This window comes from Neovison vison, chromosome 13, assembly GCF_020171115.1.
Source record: "Neovison vison isolate M4711 chromosome 13, ASM_NN_V1, whole genome shotgun sequence".
Classification (NCBI taxonomy): domain Eukaryota; kingdom Metazoa; phylum Chordata; class Mammalia; order Carnivora; family Mustelidae; genus Neogale; species Neogale vison.
Window position 1 is genome coordinate 95806953 of NC_058103.1, and position 2041 is coordinate 95808993.

Consider the following 2041-nt stretch of genomic DNA (forward strand, 5'->3'; position numbering starts at 1 on the left):
AAGTCATTTATTAATCTTTAAAAATCAAGTACTCATAGACTGTTGAAATTCTGTTCAAATGAACAGAAATGTAGTATTGATAGTGAAGGTAAATAGGTAAAAGAGTAGAAAACAAGTAATCTATCAGAATCACAAAGTGTGAATTGCTAGCATCTAGTCTAGCATTCTTGGGAAGGGAAAAATTTGTCTCCAACTCACGTTTTCCTTCTTTTCTATTATTGTGACTTTTTAAAATAATATATGCTCAGGGGCTAAGTCATGAAAGCCACAGTTTTGTTGTTTAAACAAAAGTCTGTTTACTACTGTTTACTACTTTTTCAAATAAAAGATAGAGAAATTTGGTGTTTTCAAGAAGAACCAGCGTACCCCATTAAGGTGCAATAACCAAGTCATCTCCCATGTCTTTCAGGCCGATGAATGTGTCCAGCACAGAAACCACCAACTCTGTCAGCCACTTCATCCTCATGGGCTTTCCTTCAAGCCCAGAAATGCAGCTCCTCTACTTTGCACTCTTCTCAGTAGTCTACACCCTGACTCTGATGGGGAATGCAGCCATTGTCTGTGCTGTGCAGTGGGACCGGCATCTTCATACCCCCATGTACATCTTCTTGGGGAATTTCTCTCTCCTGGAAATATGTTATGTCACCACGACTGTCCCTAATATGTTGGCCAATTTCCTTTCCACAAGCAAGTCTATCTCCTTTGTGAGCTGCTTCACACAGTTCTACTTCTTCTTCTCATTTGGGTGTGATGAGGGCTTCTTCCTTTGCATCATGGCCTTTGACAGGTACCTTGCCATCTGCCATCCTCTATATTACCCACGCATCATGACTAAACAGCTGTACACTGGCCTTGTCATCTTTGGATGGTCAGGTGGGTTCATCCTCTTCCTAACTCCAGTTGTTCTCATTTCACAGTTGCCTTACTGTGGCCCAAATACCATCAACCATTTTTTGTGTGATCCTGTCCCACTGATGTTGCTTTCCTGTTCTGAAGACACCACCACTCAGTTCATTTACTCTACTTTCAATGTTATTTTCATGACTGGCACCTTTCTCTTTATTCTTTGCTCCTATGCTCTGGTGATTGTGGCTGTGCTACGGATGCCCTCAGCAGCAAGCAAACATAAGGCTTTCTCCACATGTGCCTCTCATTTGGCAGTTGTCACCCTATTTTATGGCTCTATCATGGTAATGTATGTAAGTCCTAGATCACGACACCCAGTGAAAATTCAAAAATTCATCACCTTATTTTATTCTGTGATAACACCCTTCTGTAATCCTCTAATATATAGCCTCAGGAACAAGGAGATGAAGACTGCTCTGAAAAGAATCTTTAAGACTGAACTTGGTATTCATAAAATCTAAGCAATAGTTGAATTCCATCTATCAAGTGCAACTTATCTTAATAAAACTGAGTAATATATTTGTCTACAAATTCATTAAGTTTTCTTTTACTTTTAAATTCATTAACTTTTATTAAGAAACTACTATAATAAAGACCCATTTTTTAAAATTTTTAAATTTTTTTATAAACATATAATGTATTATTAGCCCCAGGGTCACAGGCCTGTGAATCACCAGGTTTACACAATGAAGACCCATTATTATCTCAAATACCACTCACCAAAAGATGCAGTAGTTTTATTTAAGAATACGTTTCAGCAATGGATTCAATTTTGCTTTGAAGTTAATATCAAGTAAGTGAAATTTTAGTACCTCAGCCCCTTAGTCTCTCTATTTGTAACTCAATCTCTAAAAAGAAGACAGAAGTCTATTTTACATTTCTAAATTGAAGCAATTGGCACACATGTAATAGAGATCATAGATCACTTTGGGCATTAACACCATATGCCAGTAATTCTCCACTGAGACATACTGACTGATAAAGAAGATTCAAATTTGAAGGAAGTCTACCTTGTCAGAGTGTAACATGTGTTTTTAAGGAAACATACTACTGCTCACTTTGGCAGCACATATACTAAGGAAACAGACTAATAGCCTTAACTGGATAGTAATGATTTTTCAGAGTATACAAGACA

The 2041-nt window shown here is 37.4% G+C and overlaps 1 protein-coding gene across 1 annotated transcript; it reads left to right on the forward strand.

The window, feature by feature from the left end:
* Positions 1–413: 413 nt before the first annotated feature.
* On the forward strand, positions 414–1367 carry LOC122894633 (olfactory receptor 11G2-like). The gene has a single exon (XM_044232397.1). The coding sequence runs from the start codon at positions 414–416 to the stop codon at positions 1365–1367; it is 954 nt and encodes a 317-aa protein (XP_044088332.1).
* The last annotated feature ends 674 nt before the right edge of the window (positions 1368–2041 follow it).